We start from the raw sequence: 13,715 nt of genomic DNA, 5'->3' as shown, positions 1-13,715 counted from the left end.
TCTAACTTTTGTCAGCTACCAGAGTGTTAGTTTCTTCCTCAAAATTGAATTAACACTTTTTATTTCCCTGAACCTGAAAGGGAGAGTTGGAGTTGGGTTCCCTAGATCTCTTCCTAACAAATTACCCCATGTAATTTATCCTCATATGCACATCTTAGGCAGCAGATCTAAGCTAAGCAGTAAGACGCACTGGTGTTTGAATTAGATTATCTGCTTCACGGGTACCAGAACACTAACAAGCCTCCGTGATGCTGTGCAAGCCAACTGGCCACGGTGTGTGTCTCACTCCAGCCAGATCAGGAGGGCAAACAGAGCCCTGCAAACACAGCAGTTATGAGCACTGTGTTAACCAGCTGCTGCTTGCACAGGCTGCGCTGACACCATGGTGACAGCACCAACAATTGGAGTCAAAGGTGACAGTGGGACAGGGGGTCACCCGGGCAAACCAGCGGCACAGGGCAGGATGGGTAAACAGGACTTGAGCCCTGAGTCTGGGCACAACACAAAACAGGAGGGTTAATGGCATGGTATTTTTACCAGAACCTTTTAAATAGATTTATGCTGGGCATATTGCTTTTTGGCTTAACAGTCTTCTTTAGAAAATACTGGTCTGTAATATGCCTCAGAGTGAGCATTCCTGTATCACCAGCATTGCAGGACCTTTTTCAATTTAAAATATAAATAAACCCAGAGCCCATTTTTTTTCCATAAAGCACAATCCACTTTCTGTGAAGAACAGCCACCCAGCAGTATGGTGCCCATAGCACCCTGTGGCCAGACCCTGGTGACAGGAGGACACGTGCTGGCACTCGCTCCGTGGCAGGACCTGCCCAGGAGCAGAGGCTGGCACACGGCTGATGGCAAGGGGCACACTGTGCTCTGCTCTGGCCCCAGTGCCCTGGGGAGGCCCAGCTGGCAAAAACCGATTATTTGGCAATGCCAGTGCCTCAGCAAGCGAACACTGAGTGATGAACCCTATTGCTTTAATAACAGTAATGCTGTACCTCACGCAGTGTATGCAATACTGCTACCATTACAAGTGGATAAATGGAATTATGAATAATGTTGGCTTGTTGGGAAGGACCCCGTGCTGACTTGTTGTACCAGAACAGCCTGATGTTACTATCTATGACTGTGATTGAGCTCGATGTCTTTTCTGGGAATATGCCTCCCTGGGAACCTGAGGGAAGAAATGGGTCAGGATTCAAGCTCCAAGCTCCTGGGCTTTTCAGCACTACATTCAGATGGGACAGCCTGGCTGGCAGCAAGGACCATGAGCTCTTTAGAGTACTTTATTTATTTTCTGCTGGCAGTGTGGTCTGTAGTCCTTACCTTACACATGGTGTAGAGTAATTCTTTGAAACTTTTAAAATTCATTTGTGGTCCTTTCTTTTCCGCTTTGCCACAATTCCTTAAACCAGACCTTGGGTAATGCTGTCTGGTTCCTCACAAATTAAAGAAACACTCTGTTTCAATTTGAAAATTGAGAATTGGTGAGAGTGGCACTGGTTTAATGTGAGTGGAACCATGGAGGCAAGATCTGTCTGAAAAATCATTGTAATAATTAAATTCATATTGCTTTGGAGGAAATGACAGCTGTCTCTCTGTTTCCAGCTGGGAAATTGTGCTTCAGCCTTAGATGCTGGAAGCACCCAGACAACTGCATCATGTCAGGTGGGAATTTGTTTGTTGGGGGGCTGAGAGATCCATGGATGATTTCAGACACCTCACTAATACCTGGAAGGAGTTTTATAGTGCATGAGTGAGTCTGAAATATTTCTGTTCAGTAGAAAATACTTCTTAGTTCGCAAAAAAAAAAAAAAAAAGTGTTATAAAAGTAACTGATAATGCAAGCACAAAAATAACCTAGGGCTTTTTCATCTGTGTGCCTAACTCCCCTTTTGTGAGACAACAGGACCAGCAGCACTACTGAGCAGGCGTTCTAGGAAATGAGAATCCCATTTTCTTCAGGAGGGCTGTCCTGCCCCATCAGCAGGCAGTCTGTGTGATCTGAGAACACGCAGAGAGGCAGTGAGAACACTGGAAAGGAAGAGCAGCCTGCTGACACCTAAACCATCATCTTGGCCTTCCATTCCATACCCAAGGGTGACACTGGGGCTCTGTGCATTGGCACCACAGTCTCTGCAGAAGGGAAGGAACAAGGGAGCACTCTGGGCAATGTTTCATGCAGAGCTGGCTGGCTCAGTGTAAATCAGAGCACAAAAATACACTTGTCGTTGGGCAACCACCTAGAACAGAGAAGGGTGATGGGACAAAATACAAGGTAGAGAAAAAATATTTTATGGACTAAATAAGATTTTTGCAGAACAATGAGCCAGTGTTAGAGAGAATTCCAAATGAGGAACTCTGCCTAGAGTAAATGAGATTCAATCTGTCTCCTGCTCAGAGGCGTCAAAAGCCAAGACACTGCCAGTGCAGAGGGTCTGCTTGAGACAAATATCACACAGAGGGTATCTAAGACACAAACATATGTCCAACCAGTAAATTACATGACAGCCTAATTCAACAACAAACAAGAATAGGTCACTTTAAGAGAATGATTAATACATGAGATTGCTGTGCATGCAGCCTTATCTGAGAGCAAACCTTGTATGTGGGTGTGAACTCTTGCTAAAGTCAGCTCCTATCTTTGTTATACAACAGCTACAAGAATAATTATAATAATTAATGGAGAGCAGTGATAAAGGTAACAATTGCCCACCTGTATATTGACACACTACAATGTTTTTACTTCTTTTTTTCACACCTCCTGCCTTTTGCAGTGATTGTTGACTACCACGAAGCCCTTTGCAGCCTCGCGCTGGGCTGTTTGCTCATGGCCAGACTCTTCAGCCTGTGAGTGACACAGCTTACAGAGTTTAAAATTCTAACTTGTATTTAGTCTCTAGTGGCTTGGGCTGCTATATGCTACACCAGATCACAGAGGATAACAAGATGAAAACATGAACATTCACTGTATAAAATAAAAGACTGCAAAATATAGGAGTGGGTGAACAATGTCTGAGGAATATTCTGTTGGAATGATTTTGTGCAGGTTGTCTAACATAGCAGAGCTGCCACGTGGTCTCTCGTTGAACTGTGGCTGCCTCACCTTTGGCAGGTGTCAGCAGGACAGAGGAAGGGTTTGTGAGGGAAGGGTGGGCTCTGACAGGGCCCCAGCAACACCCGGCCCCGGCTGTCCCCCTGCCCCTGCCCTGCAGGCTCCAAGCACCTGGGCAGAATGTGTGGGAGGCCCTGGGACACAGCACCGGCAGATCCGGGGCCAGAACAGGCAGGATGAGCCTCTTTCCCCTGTGAGTTCATTCCCTGCATCCCTGGCATGCTCCTCGGGGCACAGGCATACAGCGTGGTGAGCGGGCATGGGTTATGCACATACATTAAAGAACTGAAAGGAACTCAGAATTGAAGATGAGTTTGGAAAATGCTTTAGGGATGCTGAACAGAGACGAGATAACTGACAGGCCTGCAGATGCTGTCAGTGCTATAAAATCACAACAAAATGAAGGAATGGTTTGGGTTGGAGGAACCCTTGAGCTCAGTCAAGGCTTTGTCCTAGATGGTTCTAAGGGATGACTACCTGAGAACCCCTCCCTCTGCACTGCATCATGATGGTCATCCACATCAGGAAGAAGAATTCACAGCAGATCAAAGCAGACATTTGGTCTTAAATTACAGTATTCCACTGGGGAAGAACAACAGATTAGTTTTGAGTTCCTTAAGTATGCCTGCAGAAATGCTAGGTTTAGATGTGGCTGTAGGAGAGCTCAGAAGTGGCTCTCCAATCCTTCCCACATTCAAAGTTAACTAAAAGGTCCTGAAGCTAATGTGCAGTAACACAGAGTCTGTCAAGACTCTGAGGAAACACCTTTGTATGCGCAGAAACCTTAATTTGCTGTGCTGCCTTAATACCATTCCATTTACAGATTCAAATTCAATTTGTAACTATAAATCTCATAGAAGTATTATATATGTAATTATTTATACACACCAAAAATTATGTATGATTAAAAATATTTCTGATAAAGATACATTACTGGGCCTGTGGCCATGCAAGGACCACAGGATGGGCAATAGAATGCCCATGCCTTATGACACAGAAAGCAAGGAGGGATGGGTGAAAAAACCTAATAAAAAGCCAGTTTGCTCTTTATATATACATGCCATCTCTCAGTATATAATTTTTTTAACCATTTACTATTATTATTATTACTATTACCTAGTTGTTGAGAAGGAAAGAGTGAGCAGAACTAAAACACACAGAGACTATTTACACCTAATTTCTGATCTCTGCTTGAGGGGAGCATGACACTGAAAAGCTCTTATGGAGTCTGAAGAAGCTGAAAACCATTCATGGAACAATGTATTTTTGGTAAGCCTTGCTCTGGCCGAAAGCACTAGTGCTGGAGAAATGAAGAAGAAGAGTAGTATGGTATAAAAATTGTCTCACTGCCCCTCACCTTCACCTGCCCTGCCCAGAGTGAGACACGCTCAGGGACGTACACACCCTGCTGGTCTGCTATCATACTCAATCAATAAGGACAATTTAGAGTGGTGGTAACTCCGTGCATACTTCCAGTGTCCCAGGGGATCAGTACAAATCAGTATCGCAGCTGGCTGGTAAGAAGCAATGAGATTATGATCACAAAAGGCAAGCTTCCCAAATTTTTTTAGTGTATGCCAAAACATCATACTTTTCTATCTGTCCACGAAGCATAAAATAGTAGTATTTAAACATATTAAATCTATTAACAAGAAAGTATATAAAAAGCATAGTTTTATCTGCCTATTTTCTACTATTTTTTGAACTTTTTCTTTGTGAATGCAGTATTTCTTTCCCTTGAAAGCAACTGTGAGCTTTGACTTCCTCACTCTTGGAAAGGGACCATACATGTATAGAATGGCACCAAATCTTCCACAGATTTCTCCCAAATAGAACTGCCATTTGCAAAATGCTTGGTTTTGTATGATAGCAATAGCTGTCCATTCATGGCTAAAACACCTCAGGGACACTCTGACTAAAATCATGCATGTGTATTAAACCAGCCAATTTATTCTAACAGTCTTAAGTAGTTATGTGATGTTTAGTGAAACAGAAAAAGCAGAATCTAAGTTCCTGCCCTCACTCCTGATACCCCTCCTGGATTTCCCTGAGTGAGGGCAGTAGGCTCTACACCCCCAGCTGACTGCAGTCCTCCAACAGCGTGAGGCAAAGACTGTCTTTATGGTTGCAATAACAAGATTTAACAGGTGGTCTGGGCCCAGTGCTTAGAAGTCCTTCCACATCTCTGAGCACACATTCCTGCCAGGTCTGTTTTAAGAGCAGCTATAAAAGACAGGATCAGCGGAACCCACATGATGAGCTATGGAGCACTACTGGCATGTGGTTTATTAGTGATGGAGGGGATGTGGGGAGAATAAACAATCATAAAAGGAACAGACATCATTATAATTTCGCAATAAATATGGGAACATTCACATTTTACCAACAGTGCAAGTAATAATTATGTTGTAGCTAGTTAAATAAATGGATTATATATGAATCTTACCTGGGAGGAAATGAGATGTCCAGTTCATACAATCTGTCTTTAAAGACTGACAGCTCTCTGTCAAATTCTAAAAGCTATAAAAGATAGAAATAAATGCTTTCACTCTTTAATGTTGAACTGCAGCAATTTAAAAATACTATGTTATATAAAAGGAAATAAAAGAAAACTATGATCACACACAGCTTGAGGTATATCCTTCGTAGAATAGTTTTTATAACACAGTGCAAAACTGTCTGGACTATTTTGATACATAAACAGTGCCTTGAGAAAAGTGTTGAAAACATTCATTTTCCGCAGTGAAAGTTGTAACACTGGCTCTTCACAGCACTGTCCTATAAGGGCACTTACACCACAGGAAGGCTACATTTCTTGAAATTTCCTTAGTAGTCTCTTCAGAGATAAACTAGACTGGCATTAAAAAAGAACAGCAAACTGATATGCTAAACCAGCCCATGAGAATGTCAGTGAGATGCATCATATCAGTCTGTATTGTCCTTGGTGCACATAACAGGTACAACAATCACAATGTGCACATCACTCTTCCCAAGCAAAGCCGAGTTCCTGTACACCTGCTCTGGATGGTGCACGGCAGAGAGCAGACAGAGGGATATGAGACAGCAGGCAAAGGGTGCTCCCAGGCAGAGCACACAGGCAGGTGCTTAACAGATTTAATGTCTTGTATAAATATTAGTCCCAGGCACATTTGTTTTCCCCACGAGCTCTACAGAAAGAACAGAGTGTCTGTTCATAAACGCAAACCCAGCTCAGTGATAACCGTCCCCATTAATCCCGTAGCTGATCTGACGGACACAAAGGGTCTCACTCCAGGCCCCGGCCAGGGTGCAGCCCCACGTCCCGGGGAGCCTCAGGCTGAAGAGAAAGCTCCTCATGCCCACGGTGCTGGCCCTGGCTCCGAGCGCCGCGGCGGCGTTTGCCCGCCCTTCATTAATCATGTCCCATCTCACAGCTGTGCTGATACCATTGTATGAATGGCAGAGGTTCCCAAAGAAATTAGATCGTGTCCCCCTTTCCCCTCTGTCACCTCATAAATCATTCCTGAAATGTGCAATTAGCAGCTACTTGTACACATTAATTATCTGTGTGAAAAGCAGCTACCTGAACCACCTGCACTGCTGATTAGCTCCCTCTCCCCGGCTCACCCAGCTCTCTCCAGGCTCCCCTGCCATATGCAGGTATCTTTACATGAAGATTCCAGGTGATGGGCAGCTTTCCCTGCTTTATTTCATTTGACACCAAACTCTGTGAGACAGTATGCTGGAAAGATTCTGCAATACCAATTACTGTGACAATCTGTGCTTGTTCTAACATCTGATTGAAAGCCTGAGAATTCAATATGCTTAGATAAATATTTTGAAATATCTATGTGGGAACTTACAGTATGTATCTAATAATAAAAGTGTTGGACTGGTCCAGCACTCGCTGGTCTAACTGAAGCAGTCTCAATGCACTTGAAGAATAAATGGATGTTTCCATCATCATGAATGTTTCCAGGCTCTGATTCTGTATTTCAGTAAGCAGAACAGATTGGCAGCCACAATACATAGACAATAGCTATGAAAACAAATGTCACCATCCCTTTCCTGCTCCGTGTGTCCCCATTTTAGAGCTATCAGCCATCCTGTGTGAATCTGGGATAGGAAAACAAGCTGCCATCCCCAGTTAAAACTATTAATTGAAATGTAAGTCTATACATTTTTCCTACTGGTCCAAGTAAACTGCTCAGAGTAGGGAAGGGGAGGTGTCAGGACAAAGGCTGTTTCTGAAGTGTTAAACTGTGAGGACTGAATGAAAGAACAATGCTCCACAGAACACAATGGTATAAATTACTCATGGGCATCCCAAGGGTTGGCAAAGTTCAATAGATGCATTGTCCTCTCATACCAACTCACATTTTCAAAATTTTATACATTCAGATTGTTCTAGCTATGATGATATTTGCAAACTCAGTGAGGCCTGGGGTTTAAAGGACTAAGCATTTGGACGTGCATTATCATCTACAGAAGTTTCTGCTGTGTTTGTTTGCTGCAGTTGTGTACGCAGTGTCTGTGCCACGCAGATGAGCTGCTGACACTGCTGGCAGATAACAGGAACAAGACAGCATTGTGTTCTGTGCTGCCAGTTTCCCAAGTTTCCCCAGGTAAAGCGACAGCTTCAACCTGAAGCCAAAGCCCAGCTAGGTGCCTAGAAGGATTTAGGGAATGCTCATGGTGAAGGATTCATCATGACATGTAAAACAACCAAATATTTTTACTGGATTATTTGCAAAAGCCTTTACTTCCTGCCATATATTAAATAATAACGAACTTTTATAAATTATTTTTTCCTAGTTATTAAGTGACTGTTACAGCACGTGTAACCTTCTGTCCAAACACGTCCAGGAGTGTGCAGACAGACACCTGCTGGCTCCTGCAAGGGCAAGGACAGGTTATCTGTGTGCTCAGGGAACCCCCTACAACTCTCTGCGTTTACCTGCAGCACTGCAGGCAGCCAGGAGAGCAACAGAAGAGATGATGAAAACCTGAACGGTGCACTTTGAGAAAACTGCAGTTATTCTTTTCAGCAGAAGACCATGTTTTAAGTATTATTTTTTGGTGTGAAAAGCACTTGCAGCATTCTCATTTAAGCCTGTAATCTCAAAATGCAAGATTTTTGTTGCAAAGGCAAGGTGTTCACTAACCTTGTCACAGTGAATTACAAATGCCATTTGCCCTAAAAGCAACTTTAGTTAAAAGAAGGCACAGGGCCTGACATGGGCATCAGTCAATTCTATCTGCTTTACAGGTGCATGGGTGCCTGGAGCAACCTGGCGTGACAGAAAATTTATGAAAATTAACATGGGCAAGATGATACTGAGGAGCAGTCAGAATTTCACAGGGTATTGCCTTTACTTTTAAAGCATCTAACATTGTCTCTAAAAAACCCCACCTGGAACATACTCCTTTCATGGCAATTTCACCACAAGCTGCTCACTCATTTCCATACTGTACACCAATCACCACTGTGAATAATGTCATTGCTGGAACAGGAAATATGAGTATGTCTGTCACTCTAAATGCCTTAAAAATAACAAAATAAAAAAAAAGTTCAAATGCCAGAAAGCAATATATTGTTCTATTTAATTTATTCATAATAAGATCATCTTTAGGAACCAATCTTTAAGGTGTTACATGACATGCTGTGGTAATTTGAGCAATTACACAGAGATTTTAAAATGCTGTGACTGGCAGACCATTCCAGAATTATATATCTGCTCCAACACCAAGTTGATGATATTACATCAAGATATTTGCTCTACAATGTCCAGTGACCAGCCCAATGGGAATGTCTGATGAGCACCTGAATGAAAACACCATCCATCCATCCATCCATCCATCCATCCATCCATCCATCCATCATCCATCCATCCATCCATCCATCCATCCATCCATCCATCCATCATCCATCCATCCATCATCCATCCATCCACTATCCATCATCCATCCATCCATCATCCATCCATCCATTATCCATCCATCCATCCATCCATCCATCCATCCATCCATCCATCCCTCCATCCATCCATCCATCATCCATCCATCCATCATCCATCCATCCATCATCCATCCATCCATCCATCCATCCATCCATCCATCCATCCATCCATCCATCATCCATCATCCATCCATCATCCATCCATCCATCCATCCATCCATCATCCATCCATCCATCATCCATCCATCCATCCATCCATTTGTCCATCCATCCATCCATCCATCCATCCATCCATCCATCCATCCATCCACCCATCCATCCGTCCATCCGTCCATCCGTCCATCCATCCACCATCCATCCATCCATACATCCATCCCCCATCCATCCATCATCCATCCATCCATCCATCCATCCATCCACCCATCCATCCATCCATCCATCCATCCATCCATCCATCATCCATCCATCCATCCATCCATCCATCCACCATCCATCCATCCATCCACCCATCCATCCATCCATCCATCCATCCATCCATCCATCCATCATCCATCCATCCATCCATCCATCCATCCATCCATCCATCCATCCATCCACCATCCATCCATCCATCCATCCATCCATCCATCATCCATCCATCCATCCATCCATCCATCCATCCATCCATCCATCCATCCACCCATCCACCCATCCATCCATCCCTCCCTCCATCCAGTGTATCAACAGTTAGCTACTACAGCTACTACCTGCGAGCCACTGTGACCCTCCCTGCTGGGATTGCAGCCACACAGTATGTGTAGGAATGACTGCATTTGCAGTAAAGGATATTTCCTATTTATTTTGAGGAGAATTAAAAGCTTTCAGGACTGATGCAGTGCCCATCACCTCCTAGAGGGATTATCAGAACTGCAGGCTTTCCAAGGTGCTGTGTATTCTGCAAACCTGCTGAAGGGAGTCTCACTTTTTGGTCCCTTTTTCTTGGCAATGCTGAAACATGCATTTATGTGCTGGGGTGGAAGAGAAAGCAAAGCACAAAATTCTAAATTCCTACATTATGCAGCTTCACAGTAATCAAAGGGTTATAAGAGAGTCTAGGCAGTTGCAGCAACCAAGGTTCTGCTTACTTCAATTTAAAGCACTGGTAAAAGGTCAGCATCTATTGGGTACACTGCAATGGGCCACCTTGGCTAAAATCATACACATATGAACCCCTTCAAACAGGGCAACTTAATTCAGTCATTGGAGTAGAACAACGGCAATTACTCATCAAGACCTACAGACCAAAGTCAGAGCACTGGTAGATCAGGAGGTGATATTAGCAGCATTTATCAAATCCATCCGCAGGGCCCACAAGAGAATTCACAGCTGTGAAAGGGAAATGAAGTTTCAGACCAAAAAGAGGAGATGAGCATACAGAAGTGACCTCAGAGAATTAAAACATGTGGACCCTGGTCACTGTAACCTCCTTTGCCAGTCTTGTGGAGCACACATTTTTTTCCAAGAGACTTTGGAAAGACAGGAATTTTATCCATCTTTCCAGTCCAAGTAAATTATTTAGAAACTGATTCAGCAGTCTACTGACTTCAGGTAAAAGCCTGTGGAAACGCTGATCCTTCCCACTTACCCATGAAAATGCTGTACATAACTCTGCCTGATATAAAGCTACTTCTTTCTCTAACAAAGACTATCTAAAATTATCTATATTACTACATATTTTGAATCTGAATCTTCTTTCTCTCATTGTCAGTCTTTAAAATCATGTTTCACAGAAAAAAACCCCAAATCACTGAATATAAATTTACCATTTATGCTGGTTTTGTATAATATTGTATTTCTGCACATATCCACGTATCCTGAATGGCAGTGCTGTCAAATCACAAACACCCACATAGATGTGGGTCCATGGCACACAGAGGAATGTGGATCTGTGGCCACAGAGAAAGGAATTGTTCTCAGCATTAGGGGGGTGAGGCACAGCACGGTGCTGGTGTGGTGACTGGTGTGGATGAGCTGTCCAACACCCTGCTAACAGCTCCCAGGGCTCAGCCACCCCCTGTTCTGCAACCTGCAGCAGAGAATCCAGGTCCCATCCTGCGAGACTTCTGTAACTTGAAAAAAAGCACATCAGAAATCAGAACCTGCTGTGCTACTTAGGAATTAGCTCTCAATGAGAAGACTGGAGCATATGTAAAGGATAAAATAGCGAAGAAGCCAAAAGCACTGACACAGATGAAGCCTGGGCTTCCACACCTTTCCACGCTCTCATGGGAAAACTGCATTTTGCTGCTCACTCTCCTGGGATTCCAGTGCTTATGTCAAATTAAAAGAAAGTTGACTCTGGAAAATGTATTCATGCAAATTGACTTTTCACAACTTTTCTGGGACAGACACTAAATATTATTGCAATAATTCATACACTGTGCATAACAGCTTGTGACAAAGCTCCTTCAAAACGTCAGGAATGACTGAGTGGATGCTGTCTTTAAAACTGAAAGACTTTAATTAGTAATATCCTACTTGCAAATATGACACACTCCATGGATTATTTCATTAAACTTAATATATCTGTTACTGTGAAACATTAGTTTGTCCCACTTGGGAGTCCAAACCCCCATGCACCATCCTGTTACACAGTTACTTGTGAGCTGCAATTTGGCAAAAGCATGAAATATGGAGAATACAGTTTTAGTATTACTTGTAGAGTGGTTAAAAATGGAATTTTCTTGAGGAACGACTATGAAATTTTTCTTACTTGGGCCCTAGAGAGGGACCAGAGCCCACCTCTCCATCCCTGCAGCTGGGTACCCCACTCCCATCTCTAGCTGTGCCTTTTGAATGAGTGTCCTCAATAACTTCTCAAGTTAAACTTAGTATTTGCTTTTCTGTGTGCAATCCTTTGTGCATGCAGACATTCATCTGGGAGGTTATCAGGGGTACCTGGAGAACACAAGAGGATTGAGCTACTGTACAGAGATGGTGAGAAAACAATTAAACACCCTTCTATTCTTATTTGGCTTGCCACAGACTTCGGGCAAGATGTGGCAGTTTTGGTATGGTGCTTGTGTGCACAAATATTAACTGTAAGGGATGATGGTGAGATCCACAAACTTGGGGACTGGAATGCGGGTGCAAACGTCGCTTCCCTGGATATTCTCTTCCATGTCACACAGGTTAAAACGGGCCAAAACACATTAGCAGATCATACTACAGGCTGGATCACAGAGTGCAAATACAGATGCTGAACCTACTCTTAGGGCCAGACTTAAACAAGAGCCAATGCCTAAAAAAATAAATATATCACAGTACACTTGAATTATCCAGCAGCTGTATAGAACAGGGTGGGAGAAAAGGTCATGAAATAATATTTGTAACTTTGTGCTATGCACATATTTTACACCAGAATAATTAATCTATTTGAAGCTTGCAGTAAACAGCTAACCCAACACATCTGGATTGACTTGTTTGTGCAATCTGGATTTGCATTTGTGTTTTGCTAGTGAGAACAATTTATTTGTAGTATTTCCTATCTCTGTCATTTCTCATTTTGCAGTTTATCCAGTGGCATATCAACTACTCACTCATTTAAACAAATGCAATTCTAAACACAAGAATGCTGCTTCTGAATAAAGATGCAGAGCATGAAGCCATTTTCCTATTAATACTTTATGAAAATCAGGCATCTCAGAAGACTATGTTAAATAAAAGAAGCAGTTCCAGGATAGACAGGATTTCCTTATGACCAGTCTGAGGAAGCAATGGTCCTAAGCAATCAATTTCCTTTCTCTATCCTAATTTGCCCTTATACATCATATTCAAGATTTTATCTGGACAGGGGCTGGTTGGCTCAGTGGATAAACCTCTGCCTTTTCACCTCTGGGATCATGGTTCAAGTCATACCCTGATGAAATGCACTTGATCGTCCTAATCTAGTTCCTAGTGGACAGTATTCCCATTATCTTTAAAAGGGTCAGAGCCAAGGCCATTGGGAAGAGTGCATTGTGCTATATCTTGTCTGTTGATTAATACATTTTCAGTGACGCCAGATCCTTAATCTTCATAAGCATACATATTCTCACAAAAATCTTAATAGAGGTCCCTTGTGGACTATATATTTCTGCTCAATTTGTGTATCATTTCAGGATTTCCTGGGAATACATGCAGAACCCCCCCAAATATATTGCTTAAAATTTAAAAGTATGTTTGCCTGTACTGTTTGCAATAACATCTCTGAGTTAACTAGCATGATAACACCTCACCTTAAATCACTACTTCTCAGAGGGAAAACAAGACCTTTAACTCAATCTGCACTTAGAGCACATTATAATTTTCTCTTGAGGCTGAACAGACACAGAATAAAGGGAATTTATTCTGTGAAGGGAAACTGAGTCAGAACATAATCTCCGTAAGAGTTCAGTTTGTCCTCTGCACCAGGAGAGCTGCTGCACAATTGAAATAAGAAATAGAATCACTTCCATTCCACGAAAATCCAGGCTTGGAATCACTGGGTCTTTCAGCATAACACTCTTGGCTCTGGTTGGAATGAAGGCTGGAACCCCACCAGGGCCCCCTGAACCCTTTGGCAATGCTGGAGCTGCATGCAGCAGCACCCCTGGCCAATCCTGGTGCCCCCGAGCAGCCCAAACCCCAGAGGGACAC

At 43.0% G+C, this 13,715-nt stretch overlaps 1 protein-coding gene across 2 annotated transcripts in view; it reads right to left on the bottom strand.

Moving 5' to 3' along the window:
* The window catches only part of INPP5A (inositol polyphosphate-5-phosphatase A), a 181,251-nt gene that overhangs the window by 13,791 nt on the left and 153,745 nt on the right, over positions 1-13,715 (bottom strand). For both annotated transcript variants that reach the window (XM_058029581.1, XM_058029580.1), the window contains exon 12: positions 5,568-5,641. In XM_058029581.1, the coding sequence (XP_057885564.1) occupies positions 5,568-5,641 (74 nt within the window). The remainder of the gene's footprint in view (positions 1-5,567; positions 5,642-13,715) is intronic.

Source organism: Melospiza georgiana, chromosome 8, assembly GCF_028018845.1.
Source record: "Melospiza georgiana isolate bMelGeo1 chromosome 8, bMelGeo1.pri, whole genome shotgun sequence".
NCBI lineage: Eukaryota > Metazoa > Chordata > Aves > Passeriformes > Passerellidae > Melospiza > Melospiza georgiana.
Note: the sequence above shows the minus strand (reverse complement) of the source record. Positions and strands in the feature narration are given on the sequence as shown.